Source organism: Ananas comosus, linkage group 25, assembly GCF_001540865.1.
Source record: "Ananas comosus cultivar F153 linkage group 25, ASM154086v1, whole genome shotgun sequence".
Classification (NCBI taxonomy): Eukaryota; Viridiplantae; Streptophyta; class Magnoliopsida; order Poales; family Bromeliaceae; genus Ananas; species Ananas comosus.
Genome location: NC_033645.1, coordinates 3,717,224 through 3,739,203, shown reverse-complemented (window position 1 = coordinate 3,739,203; position 21,980 = coordinate 3,717,224). Strand labels below are relative to the sequence as shown.

General features: G+C 42.0%; 2 protein-coding genes across 2 annotated transcripts; both read right to left on the bottom strand.

Annotated features, from left to right (window-relative positions):
* Positions 14,297-15,892, bottom strand: LOC109703664 (caffeoylshikimate esterase-like). Its single transcript, XM_020224373.1, has one exon. It carries the CDS (start codon positions 15,511-15,513, stop codon positions 14,539-14,541), a length of 975 nt encoding a protein of 324 aa, XP_020079962.1. The 5' UTR covers positions 15,514-15,892; the 3' UTR covers positions 14,297-14,538.
* Positions 19,154-21,912, bottom strand: LOC109729034 (ABC transporter G family member 6-like). Its single transcript, XM_020259649.1, is given in 4 exon segments — positions 19,154-20,200; positions 20,202-20,312; positions 20,520-21,244; positions 21,381-21,912. Coding segments are annotated over 4 exon segments (2,154 nt in total). The 5' UTR covers positions 21,879-21,912; the 3' UTR covers positions 19,154-19,380.

Sequence of the window (21,980 nt, the reverse complement as noted above, 5' to 3'; positions counted from 1 at the left end):
AGTGGCGAGATGCGATGAGGGGTGTTAAGCGACCTTGTTATGTAGTCATTGTTATTTGGCGGGCTGCTAATGGGCAGAGCGGGGAATGGGAAGGTTTAAGCAAGCGTTATGGCTTTTGAAGTTCAATTCGATGAGATGGATAGTATCCCATTGAAATGCTCGTTCTAATAAGGCTGGCGATTTGATGATTATGTTGGTATTACGAAGGGAATGCTACGCCGGGACGAACAGAAGAATCAGGTTAGGGTTCGCTCGTGAAGACTCCCAGCGCAAGAAGAATGATCTCGTGGCTGAAACATGCGGTTGTTGCCGGAGTTGTTGAACAAGAGAATGAGGATTCGTAGTGCTAACAGGGGAAGTACACTGAACGAGTAGATGTAGACTCAGAATCGAAGCCCGGTGATTGAACATGGTAATGTATTAAATTCGAGTGAGGTTATGTTAGTGTTCTGTATACAGATGTAGTTGGTGTATCTTTGATATATTGAAGCAAGAGTTTTTGTGGTACAATGCAGTGCAGTCTGACACTGTCAGGATATACTGGTGTTTCCTCTCTCGTATCGCTCATTTTCATTCATTCTAGTGCTACCGAACTAAAAGAGTTGATTTTTCTCTCATCCGGGATAGAATTCTCTTTTTTTTCGGGAGGCGTATTATTTAGGGACTGCCAGATGTTCCTCTTCTGGCTAGAGAGAGGGAGGATGGGAATGTAAGGGTAATTAGGCTTGCTAATAAACTGTTAGTGAGAAGCTAGATTCCGGAGCCATTGACGTGTTTATCCTCCCGGGTCGGGGGGATCGATGTGAGGATAGTCTGATACCTATTGATTTTGAGATTCAAAAAGAATATAAGTTATGTGTAGCTAGTAGAGATTGTATCATGGCTAACAAAACTTATTGTTACTGTAAGATATCTTTTACATATATATACTGTTTGTTCGCACGCTAATATCTTTCGTTGAATTACCGATTGAGACAAAGAAAAAAGAAGACCTTGCTAAAATACTCTCATATAGTCAGTGGAGCAGTCGTTAGCTTCGCTCCAATTAGAATTTCCTCGCCGAGCCGGAGATGGAATTTTGGAGGCTTTTGTGTTTCACTGGTTGCTGGTTCCTTATTTTTTGCCGTTATGGTGCTCCTCGACTTTGTGGGGCAAGCGTGCTTTATATTTTCTAAGCTGTATATATAGTATCTGGATCAAAGACCCACGTTTGCCAGTTGTTTTTGATCAATGGGAGGTCCACACCGAAAGTATGATGTGGGATGGGAAAAAGATGAATCGGGAGATACAAAATTGAGCGATAACGTTGAAGGAGAAGCATCCTTGGTTGCGCTGTCGGGACAGTCATTTTGCTGTATCTGTGTTCTGAGATCAACAGCGATCCAGAAAGGAATCTCGCGTAGACCTTGCCACATTTGCAAGGTTGGGGTTTTCCAGGTGGGTGTACGAGGTATATGTGGCTGAATCATATCGGTGACCTTGTTATTCATTTTCCGGCCGCTCTTAGAACTTTTATTTCTGAGGTTTTACACTGGGTAATCAGTTTGAGTCCTTTGTGCAGAATTACAGTCGTCAAGATCATTAAGCACTGGAATGGATGTGAGGTCGAGTGGCGGCCGATTAATATAGACGTGGTGTGCTTGTTGAGGCAAGGACTTATTTCTTTGAGCCGGTGTGGGATGTTGGATTCTAGAGCTTGCCCCATTTGGCTAGTTCATGGATGAATCTACAATAAATCTATATTAAGAGTGAATGAAGTTTTAATTATGGGAAGCTCATGTGCAATTTGTTTTTGTTAATGTTGTCGTAAGGTTTACTCTATCATGTATTAAGGTTTCGTTTGTGTGATGAATTATGTTTCATCGGGGATTGTGTGGACAGGGATAGGCTAGAGTAGCTTAGGAATAGGGGTTCTCGGAAAATTGAGGAGGTCGATCAAGTTAAAAAATTGAACTTTGGGATTGGCAGGTTACTTCATATGTAAGACTATGCCTTTACAGCAAACATGATAAATAACGAGGCATGCCTTTTTAACAGTCAGGTCTTCTTCAGACTATGTTTTAGGATAGATAGTTTCTTGATGTTCGTATGTGTTATATAAAAATAATTTTTTTGTTGGATTAAAAGATATACCATATTGAGAAGAGTAGCTAGGACAAAGGATATTACACGGTTCAGAAGCCTAATTAGTCACAAAAACAGTCGGAATACATGTTAGAGACTCTCCTGCCGAGATACGATTTCCATTAACCAAGATAAACCAAGTCCCGTCGAAGAGATTCGTTGAAGATGAGAGAGAGTAGGTTGTTAATGGCAGCTCCAAAGTTGTGTCCGCAGATTCTTGTCGGCCCAGTCCATCTCAAAGCGATCGTCACAAATTCTTCTGTGTACTTTTCAAAGCTCCAACATTCGCAGCGAAATGGGAGCCGGACGAAACGCTTTTCTCGTGCCCGTCAAAACCTGCGATCGATCGAGCCCATGGCTGCAAATCTCAAGTAGTGGGCTGATTCAATTGTTTAGTTCATGGGGGGCAGCTGAACTGTCCATCGAGCATGCTTGTGCAGTCACCATGCAGACCCGGGAATGATCTTTTGTGTGCTAGCCAGGTTTAATATTCTAAATCAGCGAGTGATGATACTTCTTGCTTGAGCCTCAAAGTTTTGACTAATTTGAAGGAATAATTATAGTGCTTTTATGCCCTTATATAGCTGAATCACTATTTTTAGAGCTAAATTCAAAAACCCTCTGTCAAAACGCGATTTTTCGACTTTCACCCCTTGTCAGATTGTAACAAACCGTCATTGCCGCCCCATTGTATCAAATGAAATAGGTTCTTCTTCGTCTACTTCCAATCACATACCTTCTGACCGCGTTAGTGATCGTTAGGATTTACAGCGGCTATATAAAATATTTTGTACTGCCCAAAATACGCCCTCCGCCCTCTTCCCTGTTGCTTCTGCTTCACTCGTTAACTGCCTCGCCGCCTCACGTCGCCTCGCCTCCTCCACTGCCTCGCCCTCGCCCACATTTCGTCCGCGGCCAACAAACACCCCTCGCCACTCCTACCGCGCGTCCTCGCCTTTTCGCCCTCGTGTGCCTCTTGCCCACCTCATCCATCCTACGGCCCACTGATTCTCCTACTGTCGGCGGACAATCGAGGGGCGGCTTAAAAGTAGGGTGTGCTGCATGAGAGTTTCAATAGTGTGGACAGAGGGCTGCAAACTTTAGTAGTCAGAAGGGGAGAAGGAGATGCAGCGCTGGACGACAGAAAATGGAGAGGAAACAGGAGCCGTGGTTTAACAACCCAGTCGAGCCCTCAACTCTTATTCCCCTCTCCGTTGAACCGCCAGCGGCCAATAATCCCGAAGGCGGCGGTTCTCCCGGTTGAGGAATGAGGCGAGGATGACGATGGTGAGAGAGCAAAATGCTCATTATCTCACAGGTACAGCATCGTAGCCCCCTGTAAACATTTTTTATTTTACAAGGAGGGGAAAGTTACTAGGTTTTATAAATGCACGGGGAGAAAGTAAAAATAATCGGGATTTTGACAGAGGGTTTTATGTAAATTTAAGCCATTTTTCTATTAGAGTTAGTTGTATTCTTTTACGTAAACGATGCTAACTGCTTATTATGATTTTAACGATTGCTGATTATGTAGGCAGCCTATTGGGTTAATTTATGCTATTTCTGTTCACACCTGTTATTTCATGAATTGCTCTCTGCCGCTGCCAAACCTCAAATTTCATCAGTACAGACATTAATAGTCCCAGTATTTAGATGGCTGAACCAATTATTTCATTGGGCGACCCAGTAGAACATTGCTCCCTAAACCTACGATAATCCTAAATAGTTTACTAAAAAGATGCTGATTATTGCTAAATATGTATTTTTGCTGTCCGCAATCTGGTTATTCGGCTCTGCTCTCATAAGCCCCCTAAAACTAGACTCAATTTATGTATCTCAGTTCTAAGTGTGGATGAGTACATGGAGGTTCAATAATTTTGATGGAATTCTTTAACATAATTAGACAGCTTTAATTCAGCCGTGTCCGTATTCAGAATACATAATCGGTTTAACAAGGTTCATTATACGTAGTCAAGAGTTAGCAAGTTGTGAAAAAGTACTCCTAATTTACCTCATTGCTATCTTTATATTCTGGTAGGCTTAGTTACACAATAACAAAATCATATTTCTTTCCCATGAATACCATGGAAACATAGATAAATTTAAAAGCTGGAAAACTTCAAGATACGACCTTCCCTTGTGTCGTACTAGATTCGCACTATCTTGCTCGCACTCACTTTAGTAACCTGTGCGTTTCAAGTGTATAAGTTGAAGATACCGTTGTGGGTTTTGGCACTTTCTCAACTTTAGTACCCTTAGAAGAAATATACCTCGTGGTTCCAAGACTGTTTTTAAGTTCAGTACTTTGTGGTTTCGTACTTTATCATCACTTTAAAAAGAAAAATTAAAAAGAAATTCCCACCTGTGCGTTTTACACGCCAAGACAGTAATAGTGAGATAGTCAAGTTAGTGACTTCCTGTGGCTCTCTTCGCACTATTTCTCACTTTAGTACCCAATAATGTACCGCTTTCAAGGTATACAAGCTAGTTACTTTCTGTGGTTTCACACTTTCCATTGCTGGAATCATATCTTGCCGTTTAGTTCAGTTTGTTCTCGTAAACCTCCAATATTTCTTTTGATGGAAGTATACGATGTATATTGTTGAATCGTATCTTGCTATTCATTTCACAAATTTTGCTCTGCTAACCCTCTAATACTGAATCTGTGAAATAAAAATATACTCTGGGGATGTGCTAAATCACATTTTTGCTCTTTAGGTTATTCTGTCTTCTCTTGTAAAACTCTCAGTTTGATGACTGGTTACATGATGAATCAAACCTTCTTGTCCTGTTAGCTCAATCTGCTCTGTGTAAACCTCTAATTTTCAGTTTGTTTGATGAAATATATAAACCTCTAATTTTCAGTTTGTTTGATGAAATATATTCAGCATATGTGCTGAATCATATCTTGTCATTTAGTTGTGTTTGTTCTCGTAAACCTCGCATGCTTATTTTGATGGAAGTATATGATGTATATTGCAGAATCGTATCTTGCTATTCAGTCCTGTTGCTCTCTTAAACATCTATCTTTCAGTCAGTATGATGAAAATATCTACTGGCTATGTTCTAATTATAATTTGCTATCTGTTTATTTCATTTTGCTCTTCTAAAAGGCTTCTAAAAGTCAAACTTTCACTAACTTTAATGAATATATATGCATTATAATGCGCCCAGTCAGTTCATTTTGCTAGTATAATGGGATGGGTGGCTCAACCTCTGTCTGCTGCATCTGCCATTCCCTTATTAATTGGGACATTAAGAAGTAATGAAAATTTAGATGGTAATTTAAAAATTTTAAATTTCAAATATCTATTTAAAATTTTAAACACGCTTTAATTCACATGTTTAGTAGAATATGCCCTAAAACTAAATTTATTTTTGGGATTAACGTAAGCTATATGTCGAAGAAGAAAAAGGGAGGCAAATTACGGCCCCGCAAGTAAAACTTTACCTAAAATGGAAAGTCTTTGCGGATTTTACCACAACGGAAAAGGGGAATCGGAGCTGGGCCATCTGTTACTGGGCTAAACTTGTGGGACCATTTACTTAGATCCGGCTCCGGAGTTTTTTCCCTTCCATCAAGAGAAGGTGTGACGGCCCATTTACTTAGATCCGGCTCTGCCTACTCCTTTTTATTTTTTACTTTTTAATGAAACCAAAAATAGCTTGGTTTGGGTAGTTAATTCCCCATTCAAATTGGACCGACTTAAAACTTGCTTAATTTGACTTGTTCATATGTGTGGTTCAACTAATAAATTGGTGAACCAGTCCAATTTTATTAGTAGTAGTTGGGTTCATCTTTATTTTATATTTTACTAATTAATTAGAAAAATGTATTAAGTTTTTTTTAATTATCTACACCTTAAATTTAATTATATGTAATATAATAAAAAAAATTAATTAGGATATAATTTTTATGTCGTGCCTTCAGCCTATTTGGGCCCACCATGTTCATTGGCGTCCGAAGCTATACAATATAATAATGGGCTCGATTGCAGATGGGCCATTTCTAGGCCTATTTAGTCTATGGTCTAACGCTTGCGACTTTGTAAACCGAGTTTAGTTATACATCATGATTTTGGCAGTATTGTTTTCATTTTTTTTTTTTTTTTTTTTTTTTTTTTTTTTTTTTTTTTGTTTGAGAGATAGATAGCATACTACCCGTTTTGTTTATTTATTTAGAAATAAACTTAGTTAGAAATGTGAATCAACTATGATTCAAATTTGGGTATCGGATACCAACCACCAAGCCCTTTGCCACTTGCTCTATGATTGTTTTCAATTTGTTAAGTAGTAAATAGTATTAAAATATTGATTTTAGTGTTTAGTATTTGCAGGTCAAGAATCTTTATTATATATAAAAGTGGAAAGTAGATCTTACATACTAAGCATACTTTGTGCTTTTTACAATAACTTTACAATATGGAATACTGGTTTGCATGTAATCAAGTCAAACCACGATGCGTTAGAGTAGAGCTAGTCATTTTCAGGATATTCGCTTAAACTAATGGTTGCATCAGGATATTTATTTCATACTCATGAATAAACATGCATTAGATGGTTGATGTAACCTAAGACCTACTATAAACTCTATATCCTAAACTCCAAGAAAACATTAAACTCTAAAAATTCTAAACTCTACACCCTAAACCATAGAGGTCAAATATTTCATTCTCTTTTAGCGTAATTACTTGTTTATTCTTTTCTTCTTCTTTTTTTTCCCTTGCCATCACTCGATAAAGCATTTGGAAAAAGAGTCTTAGCATCAGATAAAATATTCATTGTTTTTAGGAACAGGATTGGATGTAGGAAGGGAATCGTACGGATCTATTTTTTGTTTGTATATTTTGGGGATAAACCATTAAAAATGCTAGCAATGTTCAATATTTTATCAGCTCCCAATGTGATCACAGAGATTTTGCAAAAGTAGGGCCAAATTAGTTTGACCGTATTGGATTTTTCGAAGCCCCATATGTTTAGGCTGCGAGAACAAACGAGCTCGTAGACGAGCTCGTAGGACTATAAATGGTAGATTCATAGGCCGAGTGTAGATTCCTACAGGCCTATAAAATGGCATTTACGTAGGCAGGGAGCCTAAGCCGGACCCAAAGTTACATATTGGGTTGATCTGCTGCAGGACTGAAAACACTATTTTGGTACATGTAAGGTTGATCTGCTGCATGAGCGAAAACACTATTTTGGTCTACAGAAATCAGGCCCAAATTAGGTTTGACCTAGCTTTGGTCCAAATACGAACTAAATAGACTGAAGAACCATGTGATTTTCCTTAATTCGGCTTCAAAAAGGGGTTGGCTTCTCTTAACCGTAGCCCGTAGGCCTAGAGCTCATCTCAAAAGTATAGTAAGACATACGAAAGGCAGAATGTAGAACTGCGAGAAGTCACTTCCAAGGATACAACTGCTGGGATTGCGAGACTCCCGGAAAGCCATGCAAATACATCCGCGCGGCTACAAGAGAGTTCCCTTACTGTGTCAACCTGCTTAATGAATGGTTTGGGGCTTTCGTTGACAGTCCCTATAAAGACTTCATTCGTCATCACAAATGGTGGCTGCGGGACTGTATCCTTTGTCCCATGAGAGCCAGTCTCTCTCCTTAACCTTCCGATAAGGTTCTAGTTCTATGGGTAAGCCTGTAAATAGCTACCTGCTATCATCTTTGTACGCATCTGCCTGTTCCTGTGAATGCCCCTTGGAATAGGGGATGACTTGGTCTGGGGCAATTGCACCCTTCTCTCCCTCCGCAAATGACTAATGGAGAACGAACTTCGCAATTAGAGTTACTCGACCTTCTCAGGCACTGCGGAATGTTCCCAGAAAGGATGAGAAAAGGGCTGCTGCCGGGCTAGGACCGTACTGCCCGACTACCGAAACAATTGTAGCGGCAGCTAATAAAAGGGAAAGTTGTCGGCTCTAGCCCAACCCATGGCTATGAATTCACCAGGCGCCGTCCCTGGATTTTTCTCACCCAAAGCCCATAGGGCTGTAATTGTAAATAATAGATTCATAGGCCATGGGCACAAATTGGTTCGATGAGTGAAATCTGCAGCGAGAAGTCCTAACGTGGTTTGATAGACAGGTTGCCAACGCAAAGCCCGATCCAATTAAAAAACTGACATGTTGGATTTAGCTGCAGAATCACTATAAAAAAAGCACCGACTCCGTCTTCGGAATTGGGCGGAAGTTACGTCGACCGGGCTTCGATATCTTGTCACCAAACACCCGTCGGCCTCCACATTTGCAGAATCATAGAAAGAGAGGCTGCAAACTCAGCCCAAATATGAACTGACATACGAGACTAAAGATTTGTGAATTTTTCAAATTCGGCCCAAACTACTTTACCCGTGTGGTCTACTGTAGGTCTATATATATATATTTTTTAAAAATAGGGTTTAGAGCTTAGTTTTCAATTTTTTTAAAAAAATAAGGGATTGATTGATTTGAATGGGTGGGTCGGCGTACTTGGCTGTAACAAAGATATATTTCTCCATATTATTATCCAACATAGATGAAAATATTTATGGTGGCTAATGAACTATCATGGAAATATATATCTTTCTACTTTCTTCTCAGGGAGAGATGGAAACATTTCTTTTCCATCATAGTTTTGCAATGTGCTATAATTAGGTTTTAATTTGTTAAATAATTTTACACTATTTTGGTTACATTACATTACACAAAATTTTTTGTTAGTTTCAACTAAAGGCCAGTCCTATCATTATTAAACTTTTTCATCACTCCTGTTCACAAGAAAATCGGGCCAACTTCCAATGTACCAAAGCTGTTCATAAAATTATGTGAGAACAGTCGATTTTGCTAAATTTGTGAAATTTTTATTTCTTAGTAGTCAGAATGAAAAACTTTGCGGAATAGCATCAAAATAAAAACTTTCATTCATGGAGTCTAACATAAGACAATATGAAAATCTTGCACAACCATTCAAAATATGATTCATAACTCTTTAAACTACAGATCAAATTCATATTAGTAAAAACATAATTTGTTGAAACTGTTCCTCTTCCATGGCATAGGCCATTTCTTACTTAGAACACTATCATTGTACCACTTCTTTCTAAATGTAATTTTCGGACCACTGCGCGGAGCTTATATACTAAGAGCTAAACTGGACTTTGATTGCTTGAGAATTATTTCAGGTTAAAAAACGAAAACACTCCAAAGGTAAATCTCTTTTCTGTAGTACCCTTTTTAAAAAGGTAAGACATAACAAAGCCAATTCCTCAGCCTTTGAGTGGGTTCTAGGCCTCTTTTCCATGAGCTAAGTGCCTAGGCCTATATGTTGTTAGACGAAACTATGCACAACTGTGGCGTGACGTTGTTGCGGCCCGGTTTGAATCCAATGTTTACTTGTCGGGCCGGATCGTTTTCAATTGCCCATAGGGCCTCAGCCCATTCTTTTGTTTCGCGGAGATCACTCTTTTATTTCCCCGTAAAATTGTACAAATTGCCTAAGGTTGAGGGGGTCTCCGAGAATTTGGACCATTGTGTAATCGGATTGGGCCTGATTCGGCCCGTACATAAAGCTACACGAATGGATTGGGTCTTTAGACCATACGACGACGCTGCTGAGGCTTCCGTTTGATGCTCTCTTTTCCCGCTCAGTCCTCTCTTTTCCCCTCCGATCGCTCATTTCCTCGCTCTAGTCGTTCCCCCGATTCCTGCATCGACAAAACCTTAGAGCGAGCCTGTCCTTCTCCTTCGATCGCTTGATTCCTCGAATGGAGAAACCCAATGTCGTGCCCTCCCTTGCTTTTCTGATCCCCGATTACCTCTCGCCATTGGTGGGCGAGATATTTCCCTTTGGAGTTAGGGTTCGAAGCGAAAGAGGTGATCGACTTATCCCTGTTCATCGATCTTCAAATCCTTTTTTATTTAGTTCTTAGTTGCTATGTCTATCTAGCTATTTCACGATTTGCTTTAGTTTCTTCAGATTTTATGATGGAATCCGTGATCTTCATATTTTGATACGCATCTCTTTTCAGTACTTTCTTGCAGACGGAAAATTATTGCAGTGAGATGAGAACGACATTCAAGAGACTGTGAATGTTCCGAGACGAGATCAGAGAGGACACCATTGCGCAGCTAGATGAATGTATCAAACGTTGAACGCCAGCATGGATAAGGTCAAATTCTCTTTTCATAATCTAATTTTCTTTCGTGCATATCTGCTCTGCATACAATTTCAGGATGCAGATCAACCAATAAAACAACAGGAGAGCTATCGACTCTTCTTAAAAAAGCGCTTATACTAAGAACATCATAAGTTCAGAACTAAATTATACAATTCAAGGCGCAGTTGCTTTTCCTCTTCTTTGACTTCCTTTTGCTTGCACACATCTAGTAGCTTAGAGGTAGCCTTATTTTAGGCAACATACACATTGGGCTACTCCTTCGACGTTGATTACGATTTTTAAATGTCAATCATGCATGGAACTTAGATAAGTAGTTATCTCTTGTCAATTTTAAATCTAACCGATGGTTTCTTTTGGGTTGCCAAGGGATCGATAGATGTGATGCTCCGAACTAGAGATTGGTCTTAGTTATGAATGAGTGCATGTTTTGATAAGGGTTCATATTTGGTGCAAAATGGCTTTTTATAACATCAATAAGTGAGGCGAACTGAATAAGTAGTGAAATATTCTCAATTTGGGAAGTGAAAAAGGGTTACATCTCACCTATATATATATATATATATATATATATATTTGATTTGGGGTGACTAGTTATGATTCACCTGACGCCTATTTATATCTTTGATTCAGGTTTGCGTCATCCCAACTGAAAGTTTATTGAGTCAAGCCTAGGTTTAGCCCATGACCTGATTTGGGTCATGGAATCTATGCTTTTGAATGAGAATAGGTCATGGTTGGTTGTACCATTAGGACTCAAACAGATATATACGTTGAAATGAAACATTTCTATTAAGAGAAAAGGTCATTTTGGATAAAATGGGTTGGAGACTTAGATTATGTTATTAAGCAAATGATTGATACAGAATTTTTGAGGGACTTAGTATACCCATGACCAGCCAATCTCTTACCAAAATCAACCGTGGGATGAATTTGGTTTGACCCATGTAATGCTATTATTTGGATGCAAATCCATCCTACCCAATCAAGTAACTCTGTTACTTTTTCTAACATATTGAGATTAATGTATAAAATTCAACTAGTTCTTTCTAACCTTCTCGTTTTATTTCTTTAACTAATGATTGATACTGTGATTGGTGAAGAAAATATCTTTGTGCTTCCTTTCCCTCTCTTTAATGAAGATACTCTTCCTTCTCCTTCTTCCTCTTATTGTAGTTGTTTATAAACATTTTGTTAATTGTTCCATTTATATATCATCCTTTTCCGACCACTATCCTTTATCCTTCCCTTTCCCCTTTCTTTCTAAGGAAAGCACAGAAACAACGTGAGCCTACGGGAGGGTGTAAAAGTTCCTCAAGCCTGTGCCCGATAGCAAGGTATGATTCAAGACGATTTGTTTGTGGTTTTCTTTTATGTAATATTTGATTTTTGTTTGTTGTCATTTTACATACGTTTTGTTTTACCACTCCTACTCTGCCTTTGACAGAGCTCATCTTTTCCTCTTCCTCATTTGACTCTTTCATATATGCTTCTACCTGATTTCTTTCTATTTTCTTTCCTTGCTTGGATGTCTCATTTCCTCACGTGCCTATATTTCGTCCTATCTTTCCATATTCTCCTCTTCATTATTGTTTCAATATTGATGTTTCAAGGTATTATTTAAGATTTGGGAGAAGGTAATGATATTTTTAAAACTACTCGTATATATAGACGATCAATTAGGAAACTATATTCAAATCAGTTGATTAAAACATTTGAGTGGATTTGTTTTGCCTGCATGATCATAAGATTTCGGATAATTTAAAACTCAATTTTCAATTTATTCCTTTGTTCATCGAAGCACACTGCTGTTTTGCTGAGTGAATATCTTTTTATTGTGTATATTGCTTTCCTTTATTCTTTTATAGAGCTATTGAGTTCGAAATCTTGAATATTCTGTCTACACTAACTTTTCTAAAGGATCATGTCACACCTCTAATGGTTGGACATTTTGCATTGTCCGCTTAAACTTTGAATCCTTTAGTAAGAACCTCTTACTTTTAGCTTGTTCTCTTTCTTGAGAACCTAATCATGATCACTGATCTTTCGATCTCACTCTATTTCAAAATTAAGATCCTCTTTCTTTCTCTCTCTCTATTTCAAAACTAAGATTGAGGAACTGAAATTTAAACACCCTCAAGATCGAGGACAGTGGAGGGAAAAGAAATTTGGGAAAAAAGATTTCGGGCGGGAATAAAAATAGGTTCGCTAGGAGCCAATTCCGGTGGATTTAGTGGCTGACCACCTCATTAGAACGAAGATAAGGCATCAATAAATTGTTTATTGTTGGCAAAGAATAATTAGTTTTGTAGTTTTAGTTTTACGGCATATGGGCTATGACGACCTGCTCAAGTTCTTAATGCTAAATTATTACAATCTCATTAGAACAACAATGCTAAATTACAACCTCATTAGAACAACAAAATCTCATGTTGACAAGGAGGTAATCTTTAAACACATTAGCTTCATTTAGGTTCTTCCATTTGAACTTTGAGTGTCAGGATCATCTAACTACCTATTTTACTTTTTCTTTTGCACTTCTGTAATTTTCTTTTGCACTTCTGTATTTCTGAAGTAATTCTTTTAATAAAAGTTTCTAGTTATGCAATTATCTTAAAAGATTTCTAATGTGAACCGCATCTCTCCCTCTTGCTTCAGTCATTACCATTCTCTGACAGGCACTCACACCCAATACAAAAGCTAAACTAGCATATGGGGAAAAAAAATCCCCTGAAATCGTACACATCTGGAATCTAATTTATATTTAATATAAAACTAATATTTTTTACACGATCACAGAATGTCTCACATGCATATTGCAGATGCAGTAGATCGAAGTTGTGCTACCTGTCCCATCATACCAGCAAATAAGCTGATTATTATATCCTTGTGCTATAATCAACTTTTCTTATTTGCCTAGTATAAATTTAATTCAGGACCAAAATAACTTAATAAGTACTAACAGAGAAGTTTTGAGGGGTATATTAGATATTATTCCTAAGTATAAATTCTGTTTCAATAGGCAGTGCATTGAGTGAAAGTTGATAATTAAAATGAATTAATTATGAATTAAAACAAGTAAAGCTATCATTGTATTGATAATACTAATTACTAAGTCCCCGAGAACAAGTTCTCATCCATACTTGATAAGGTAAAATATTTACCTTCAAATTCCAAGATATAGATATATATGTACTAAAATCACCACAACCAATCTTAAAACTTAGCATTTTTAATGTCTCCGTATCTTCCAAATAAATAGCTATTATCTTTTTTGACAAAATTCCCTAATAGCTTCCCTATTTAACAATTTCTTATCCAAAATCACACTTACTAAATTTCACAAATTCACACTTCTAAATTCATGATTTGGAGGAATAAATAAAAATCATATTCCACAGTTAAGTGGATGCTATCAGGAGACTTCTCAAATCAATCAGCACAAAATGAATGAATTATGCCAACCATAGCTTCTTTTATGTTTTGCTCCTATTTAGTTGGAATGTGTAAGATTGTGTTGTATTATACAAGTAATTAGATACCCTTAAAATGGATTACAGGTATCATTATCTTACAAATCGCCGGTAATTATAATTTTTTTACAATATTTGTCGTTTAGTGTGGCATTTCTATATGCTACATAGAATCGGGCTAATACTAAAGATATGATTTCATAAACTTATTCAGCTTAAAATCTGATGAAATAAATTCCAAGTAGTAATATGACTAGGTCTAAATTTATCATAGTTTTTTAAAGTTGAGTTACTTATCAACAAGGTTTTTGTGGAAAAAGAGTTGTCCTTGTCTAACACCGGCAACAATGTGATTTGCGAAAATTGAATATAAAAAGATCACTAGCTAGTTGATAAGTTGCCATTTTCCGCTTTGTAAATTGTAAAGTAAAATTATATGTTAAATGTGAAGACTGTTTGTTATTATCACGCATCTTGTAATGCAATTTGGAAGTATACTTTGTAATGCAATTTGGAAGTATATTACAAAAACAGAGGAACGAAATTAAGAGAACTACTATTACTAAGCTTTTCATAGATGTGTAGCTCAATAGTGGATCTACTAGAAAGACGGAAGAAGTAGGGCGGACACGGAAAGTCGTAAAAAAAAAAAAAAAAGAAAAAAAAAAAGAAGAAGAAAGGTCTAGAGAAAGGGAGACCAGAAATTCGATAGAGCTCCTAAACCGAAAGCCTATGATGCATCCATGCATGCGATCGGATAGCGGATTGTAGCGTCTGCTAGTGAACGAGATGTGTACGGCCTCGGGCCCGAAGCCTGAGCCAATGAAGGATCTCGCCAAACACAAGTTCGACGTTGTCGTCGGGCTCCCCGATGAGCTGATGCCACATGCCTGGGTAGATCCGGAGGGTTTTGTCCTTGCTGGAGGCGCGGCGGAAGAGGTCCTCGACACAGGCGGGATCGCAGACGACGTCGTCGCCGCCGTGCACGATCAGAAGCGGCAGCGTGACCTGCTCGAACTTGGCCTGCACCTCGCGGCACACGCGGAGCAGCTCCAGCGCCGTGGCGGCGCGAGGCCTGGCGACGGTCCGGCGGGGGCTGGACAGCGCCAGCTTGCGCTTCCACTCCACCTTGAAGGAGAGGTCCGGGATGGAGCCCCGGGTGAAGGCCACTTGCCACGTGGGGGCGACGGCGGCGGCCAGCCACAGCAGGTGCTCCAGGGGCCAAGGCGGCTTGAACTTGGGGCTGATGCCGCACATGGCGCCGTTGAGCACCGCGCCGTCCCAGCCCCTCCCCGTCCCCCGCAGGTGGATGAGCATCGCGATCGCGCCCCCGAGCGACTCGGCGTAGAGGAAGCAGGGCAGCGAGGGCGGGTAGTCGGAGCGGAAGGAGTCGAAGAAGGCCACGCAGTCGTCGACGACGGGCTCGATGTCGGGGATGTGGTTGGTGAGGCCGTCGGAGAAGCCGTGGCCCTGGTGGTCGAGGGCGCCCACGGCGAAGCCGGCCTTGGCGAAGTGCACCGCCGTGAGCTGGACCATCCAGCTGGACTCCCCCGTGAAGCCGTGGATGACGCCGATGGTGCCCATGATCTCGGCCGGGGGGAGGGGGGCCCAGCGCTGGGTGAATATCCGGAGGCCGCGGGGATTCACGAAGGAGGATGAGGAGTGGGAGATGGAGTGGCGCGCGTAGAACTCCGGAGCGCTCAGCCGCCCGAACGGGCTCCGCTCGTCCGCCTCTGCTACAGGGTGAACCATCGATCGTCCTATATCTCTCCTCTCGTGGCCCGTAGCCGTACTTGGAATTAATATTCGGTAATTTTTTTTATTTTTAAACAAGACGAGGAGGAGGAGGACGAGGAGGGGGAGCAAAGATGATGATGTGTGCTGAGCGTTACTTATCTGGGGAGGGATCTGAGGGGAGAAACCCCCGATTGGAGGGTAGCAGCCTAGCAGGATAAGTTAGGGCTGGAATGGGCGGCTCGAATTTCTCGCTTGCGCGATGGATCGTCTGGATTTTCTTATTTAATAGGACTAGAACATCAATGGTATTGCGACGGGGCGTCGGTGGCGCAACCAACCAACCTGCTACCTACTTCCCACTTTCATTCTTTAACTACGGTCCTCATCGAAGGACCGCGTCCATTTATTTTCGCGTGACTCTCTCCTCCCTAATAAGAGCTACCTTTCTGTGTCCCAATTAAATTCGGGTAGCTAGAATAGTAACCAATTCATATGGGACAGCTGGGCGGTAGTTACTTGGCTGCAGTGGTGGTTAATGGAAGAAGTGATAGCAAAGTTGATGGGGTTGATGCCGCTATTCATTGGTGCAATGGTGGCATTGCCTCGTGGTGGTGCTGGCGTTGGTGGTTTGCGGTGGTCGAAGCAGGTTTTGGGATTTAAGGGATTTTGAATCACTCCCAAAACTTAATTCACGATAAATACTATTTAATCCATCCAAATCTAAAATTTGTTCTACACTTTTGAAATCTACCCTTGGATTTAGCTAATCAATTTAGTTTCTAAAGTATACAAATTTTTAGGAGTGTATTTAACAAATTGTAAATTAAATTGTGATTTAAGTCACCGGTGTAGGTTTGGAAATTTATTTATTTTTTTTAAATAGGTAGCTAGCTACCTGCTTCATTCATTAAATAAAATGAATTGAGCGTACAGAGATGGAAGCAGCTTATGCCTCCGAAAGAAAAACAGACAACAGGTCAAAGAGGCAAAAAAAGATGTAAGTAGAGGGTGAAAAGGAAGAGTAAGCCTAATGTTGTTTCATGTCAGCACGGTTCAGTCGGTCGTAAGAAGATTAACACATTCCAGAGAGCGGGCCGCATCGGGCGTAGTTGTCTGAAAAACGGAGTTGTTTCCGTCCTTTCAGACCACCCACCAGATCGCAGCCAGTAGGGTTAGACTTCGCATTCTTAACGATTCGACATGAATGGCAGCTAAGTCAGCCCAAAGACTTCGAACGTCACCAAGGGTGGCAGTAGGTATATCCAATCCATCCACATTAACAAATAGGTATCGGATATAAACGCAAGAACAGAAAAGGTGGTCATAGCTTTCCGTTGATACAGCGTAGAAGGCACATTGTTGGTCAACAGAAATGCCTCGTTGAAGCAGTCTGTCAGTAGTGAGTAATTTCTTCCGAAATAATAGCCAAATGAAGACTTTGATTTTGAGTGGAATTTTCAAAGTCCAGATATGCCAGTTCAACGGGGTTCGTTGTCCCGCGTTAGTAAGGAACGAATAAAGAGATTTGACTGTAAATATTTGGTTGGATGTCCACCTCCATTTATACGAGTCAAGTCTGTCGTGGGGGGAATGGTGTAGAAGCAGGTTTTTGAACATCGTTAGTCGTGTGCGTCGTTCAGTAGAATTGGCTGTCGAGAAGCCACGGCAGATGAAACGCCATCTCCATCCATTTGCATTCCAGCATTGAGATATTCGGGACTCCTTGTGCGTAAGAACCGTAAAAATATCCGGAAATAGGGTCTGAAGGGGGGTTTCTCCAATCCAAATATCGGACCACATCCTGATGTTCTTGCCATTGCCTAGGTCGTAGGTTACGCCGCAGATGAAAATTTCGCAGCATCGAACCACACCTTTCCACCATTGTGAGTAAGGGGCGAAAGCCCTACTTTCGTGCAGTGGCCTTCTTCTGGCGTAGTAGAGGGATCTGATTAGTTTACACCAGTGGAGTTTTGGCTCGTTGAAGAAACGTCACCACCATTTGGTCAAGAGAGCCGTGTTCATTGATTCCATGTCCTTGATATCTAAGCCACCTTCTCTCTTGCTTTTGCAGATGGCTTTCCAGTTGACAAGGCAAGTACCACCGGCGATTTTAGAGCACCATTTTCAGAAAAATGCTCGTCTTAAGGCTTCTATCCGGTGTAGTACCCACTGGGGCACTTTGAAGATTGAAAAATAGAATAGTGGCAGGTTAGAGAGTACCGAGTTGACGAGCGTTAGTCTTCCCCCAAGGGAGAGTAATTTGGCTTTCCATCCTTCAATTCTCGCCTTTATACGATTGATAACCACGGCCCAGTCCTCCTTACGAAGTTGTTTGTTGTGGAGCGGCAACCCTATATAGCAGAAGGATAGCTTGCCGACTTTGCAGCCTACAATGCTGGCTAGCTTTTCGGCTTTGCATGGCAGGATCCGATGTAGTAGAGATCCGATTTATCCAAATTGATTTTGAGGCTAGAGGCCCATGCGAAGATCTTCCAAACAAATAGTAGGTTTTGCATACATCATTTCCTTGGCTCGCAGAAGAAGATTGTGTCGTCGGCGTATTGGATAAGCACCGTCTGGCAATCATCAAATGGTCCGATGCCGCGTAATAGGTTATTTCCTCTCGCAGCCTCAGTTAACCTGGCCAGATTGTCGGCCACTAGGAGGAATAGGTAAGGGGAGAGAGGGTCATCCTGTCTAAGCCCCTTCCTAGTTTTGATCCAATTAGTCGGAGTGTCATTGACAAGAACGGCCACTTTAGCATTGCAGATACATTGTTTGATCCAGCCTCACCATTTATCCGTAAAACCTAGCCAATGCAGTACACTTTTTAGGAAAGACCAACTGACGTTGTCGAATGCTTTCTCGAAGTCTACCTTGATGCTTGCACATTCCCTCCTAACTTTTGAGCACCAGTTTATTAATTCACTTGCAGTAACGAACGAATCGGCCAACAGCCGGTCTTTGAGAAAAGCTGATTGCACTGAGGTGATGATGGTTGGTAGAGTAAGTGCGAGTCTATTAGCCAGTACTTTGGAGATGATCTTTTGGATTCCATTGATAAGGCTTATGGGGCGGAAGTCTTTGACCTTGCGCACTCCTTCTTTGGTTTGGAAATTTATTGTTAGCTGAAATGCTGCATTTACCGAGCATTGCTGTTCGCTCCTCGAGGGAAGAATAAGACAGGTCCTCTGAACGGGGAAGGTTTAAACCGTGGTATGAATAAAATAGTGTTTCCCCCTTTCAACCTAATGTTCTATTGTAATAATGCTTGCCGCTGCTACAACGCACAGTCGCACAGACTGGAAAGTCAGAAAATTTTGAGGGAAAAATATTCAATGGAGTTTCACACCATGGTAAGATGCAGACAGGAATTATCACCCCATTGATTCGTTAGCTAGAATCTTAGGGCCCATTTAGATCACCATTTATAATATATTTTAAATAAATTTTTATATTTTAAATTAAAATATTATTATTTAATTTAAGTTAGCTAGTTATAAAGGGTGTTAGTGGAATAGTAAAATTACTATAAATTTTAGATGATAGAAATATTGAATTATTATGAATTAGGAGGTATATTTTTTATTTTCATATATATTTGCTGACTTGTTACCAGGAATATATTAATTTATAACAATCTTGCAAACCTAGCTAGTGACTAGATAACAAACTTATTATTCAAAATATAAAATATACAATATATATTTTTTCAAATATTATAGATTTTGAACCATAAAACCACTCGTGCAACAGTAATGGATAACCCTGTCGATCGTCGTTGCATTTTTGTGCAGATTGGATTGCACGGTGCCCGATTTTTCGCCTTTTGGGATTCATACTTTTTAAGCGAGGCGTGAAATGGAAGGAGGCATTAATTCGTCACTTTCTCTGGTTGTTGGATGCAAACCGGAGAACCAAATAGAAAAGAATGCGGTAGAACACCGCCCAGCCCAGCAGATAGAGCACCATCTTCCACTTGTCCGACTCGTTGAGGCTGATAGACATCTGGCGTAGGATGTCCTCACCCGTGACGGCTCTGCCGATCAAGTCGTGGGCGAAGGTGCGGTTCGTCTGGAACTCGTTCATGAGCAGCCCTTCGTAGGGGTACTTCATGGTGGAGACAGCGTTCATCCACTTCCAGCCCCGTGGGATGCTGTGGCTGCTGAGGAAGTATCCGCAGAACAGGAAGAAGAGGGCGGTGAAGGCGATGACGGCCGCATACCCGAGGATGAAGTTGGGAACGACGGAGCTGACGAAGACGACGAAGGAGTTGGTGGACAGCAGCGACATGTAGAGCATGACGAGAAAGTAGAGGAAGCTGCCGCGGAGGCCGAGCGCGAACCAGACTATGCCGGCGTAGGTGGCGGCCTGCAGGAGGAGGAAGGGGAGGTAGGTGACGAGGCTGGCGGCAGTGTAGGAGGAGGCGCGGTAGGCATTGTGGGAGGTCTCGCGAATGAAGATGAAGCGCTCCTGGATGAAGGCTGGGACGGCGTCGTTGGAGGAGAAGAAGAAGAGGCAGACGGTGAAGATGAAGAAGCTGAGGCGGTTGGTGATGCCCTGGGGGGTGTCCTTGGGCTTGAGGAACATGGTGGCCATCATCAGGCCCATAACGGTCAGCACCATCTGGCGGGACAGAAACAGCTCCGGCGTGCGCCAGATGTTGGTGAAGTTGCGCCGCATCAGTACCCACACCTCCGCCCCGCACGTTCGGGCTCTGGTAGTCATCCTCGTTCACAGTGTAGTCGCTGCTGTGGGGCGTCGGCGTGCTCGACAGGATCTCGTGGGAGTAGGTGTAGTAGCCAGGAGATAAGCTGAGACAAATTAACTAACTAATTAATTAATTAATTAATTAATTTGGGTATATATATATATATATATATATATATATATATATATATATATATATTAAATATAATATAAATATAAAATATGTATAATAAATCCAATTAATTTAATTATCAAAAGCACTTAGTAAGTAGTAATGTATGTATATAATAATATTATAAACGCGTACGTACCTTGGAGGATTCTGTGGCCTTCTTTGCTGATCCCTCCTCTGGCGGGAGGGTGTGAACCTGAGCGATTCGATGACGCCGCTCCGGCTGCCGCTCCATGGGGACTTGGACGATCCCCAGGGGCTCCTCAAGCTGTGGTCGAACTCATCTGCAGCTGCCCCTCCTGCGTGGCTATGCTGGAGACTACGGCGACGACCTGCTGCGGAATCATCGGCCGGCGTGGGAGGGACGCTGGAGGCGACAGAGTAGGGGCCGCCGCTCTCGGCGGAGAGGCGTGGCGGTTTCAGCCCCGTGAGGCAGAAGTCGGCGAGCACGGCGACGCCGATGTCCGACTGGTCGTACTCCTGGATGACGTCGAGCAGGTACTCGATGGAGTTCTCCCCCTTGGGAACCTTGCAGCCCATGCGGCCCAGGTGGGGGCCCACGTCCTTGGGAGGGCCGATGAACATGAGCTGCCCCCGCGCCAGGATGATGAGGTGGTCCAGCAGCATCTGGATGCGGTAGGAGGGCTGGTGGATGGTCAGGATCACGGTGCTACCGGAGCGGGCGATGTGGTGCACCCTCTCTATCACGCTGTGCGCGCTCGTCGAATCCAGCCCCGACGTGGGCTCATCCAGGAACAGCAGCGCCGGCCCATGAATGATGTCCACCCCGATCGACACGCGCCGCCGCTCCCCGCCGGACACTCCGCGCGTGCCCTCGTCGCCGATGTACGTGTTCCGTGATGACTATAATTATAAATCGTGCATGCATGATTGGTTCATGCAAGGTAATCAGGCTAACGAATTTTTTGGGCTCGCAAGTCAGTCGATCAATCAAATGTGCAGCACTTTAGCTTGTTAACTAAGCAATTAAAGTAATTACCGTTAAGCCGAGCTGCTCGATGAGCTTTTCCACCTTCTCCTTCTTGTCGGCATAGGAGATGGAGCCGAGGCGGAAATCGGCAGCGAACATGAGGGTCTCGTAGACGGTGAGCATGGGGAAGAGGCGATCGTCCTGCATGATGTAGGCGGAGGTGCGCTTGACGACGGCGGGGCTCATCTCGGTGCCATCGAGGGACACCTTCCCTCGGAGGCTGCCGCTGGCTATGCGGCCAGCCAGGCCATCCAGGAAGGTGGACTTGCCGGCTCCGCTGGGCCCCATCACGGCAGTGACGCATCTCTTTGGGGCATACCCTGTGATCCGGTGCAGCAGGTCCACCTCCTGCGATGCCCATTCTCCGTCTGCGGCCTTCTGCTTCTTCGTTACGGTGTAAGTCAGCCCGGAGAACTCCAGCCCACCCGTGAAACTTGAAGGGGGCTTTATTCCCCCAATGTCGATCACCGTCTCCCTTCTTCCCGTGACCTCGTGCTTATGAGCCATCTTAACGAACTAATCTCGTTTGCTGCAGGCGATTATTTGAGCAGCTCTCCTAATTACTTAAAAAGTAATAAATATGTGCATGTGGTACGGGAAGATATAGCT

Bases quoted from the DNA above. Each gene is read 5' to 3' on its own strand.
- LOC109703664 (XM_020224373.1), bottom strand. From the start codon at position 15,513: ATGGTTCACCCTGTAGCAGAGGCGGACGAGCGGAGCCCGTTCGGGCGG.